Source organism: Hipposideros armiger, unplaced genomic scaffold, assembly GCF_001890085.2.
Source record: "Hipposideros armiger isolate ML-2016 unplaced genomic scaffold, ASM189008v1 scaffold_337, whole genome shotgun sequence".
Classification (NCBI taxonomy): Eukaryota; Metazoa; Chordata; class Mammalia; order Chiroptera; family Hipposideridae; genus Hipposideros; species Hipposideros armiger.
In genome coordinates this window covers 1,881,886-1,883,034 of record NW_017731687.1, presented here as the reverse complement: position 1 = coordinate 1,883,034, position 1,149 = coordinate 1,881,886, and the positions used below count along the sequence as shown (strand labels likewise).

Below are 1,149 nucleotides of genomic sequence, written 5' to 3'. Positions count from 1 at the left end.
CCCTGCCTGCCCCCACGGAGAGCTCAGGGAGTTTTGCTCAGCTGCTGCCTCCTGGCTCCAGACACCAAGTCCCCTCTCTGGTTCCCCAGAGGCGTCCTAGAGTGTCTAACGGCATCCCCCTGGGAGTGTGGGGGGGATGCCTGGGCAGGGCCAGAGGCTAATCCACAGCAAGGGCTCAGGGCAGTGGGTGCCCAATCCGGCTAAACTGAGCGCAACAGGAAATGACAGTCGCTTTCCCCTTGCCCCTGAGCGGCCAGTCCCTCTCCCAGACCTTCTTTGTGCTGCCCGGTCTCCTCTGGGCTCTCCAGGACACACGGCCCTGTGTAGCCCAGTGCTTCTCAGCTCTATCAACAGGAGGTTAGAGGGCCCGGGGCAGACTCTGGATTCAGCCCGGTGTGTGTCAAGCAAGTTCTTTCTGGAGAAGATGGGCTGAGCTGAGACTCAGACAACAAAGCAGGCATTGGCGGAGGGGCCCTCGGAGCCAGCCCGCTCGCCGCCGCCCACGCCCGTCCCCGCCCGCCGAGTCCCAGATGCCAGGTTTCCTCCAGGAAAACTTTCCGCAGCGGCTCGCACTGAGCATGCTCGGCGGCGGGGCGGTCCTGGGGTCCGGAAGCTGCACAGCTCGACCGCGCCGGCCACTTTGGGGTCACCCGTCCGGGGCGGGCGATGGGCTGGGCGGGCTGCCCCGGGCGCGCCACGTGGGTGCTGGCCGGGGGCCTCCTGGCCGCCGCCCTGGCGCTGCCCGCTGGGCCCGGGGCCCGAGGCTGGCGGCTCTGCTGCGTCTCCGCCCGCGGCGGGAGGCCCCTCGGAGTCGGGGGAATGATCAGAAAGGGGGGCAGGCTCTGAGGAGGACGCTGCGCCTTGTTCTTTAGTGGCTCCCGCTTGTGGCTGAAAACTCTCGGGAAAGGGGGAGACGGGTGTGAGGTGGCCGCGGGCTCGGGGTTTGCGGCAGGGCGGGACCCCGCTCTGCAGCCTGAGCGCTCTGTGACCCAGGGCGGTCGCTTCCCTTCTCGGGGCCTGTTTGCTGCTCCGTAACCACTGCAGCGTCTACCCCGGAGGGTGGATGTGAGCGTGAGGTGGGCTCAGGCACCAGAGCGTCTTCCCGAGGGGAGCGCCCCACGAGAGACGAGCGGTGGTTTACAGAGCACT

The 1,149-nt window shown here is 67.8% G+C and overlaps 1 protein-coding gene across 1 annotated transcript in view; it reads left to right on the top strand.

Moving 5' to 3' along the window:
• The first annotated feature begins 666 nt into the window (after positions 1 to 666).
• Positions 667 to 1,149, top strand: part of EVC2 (EvC ciliary complex subunit 2) — a 105,537-nt gene continuing 105,054 nt past the window's right edge. Inside the window, exon 1 of the mRNA XM_019661149.1 lies at positions 667 to 810. Coding sequence (XP_019516694.1) covers positions 667 to 810 — 144 coding nt within the window. The remainder of the gene's footprint in view (positions 811 to 1,149) is intronic.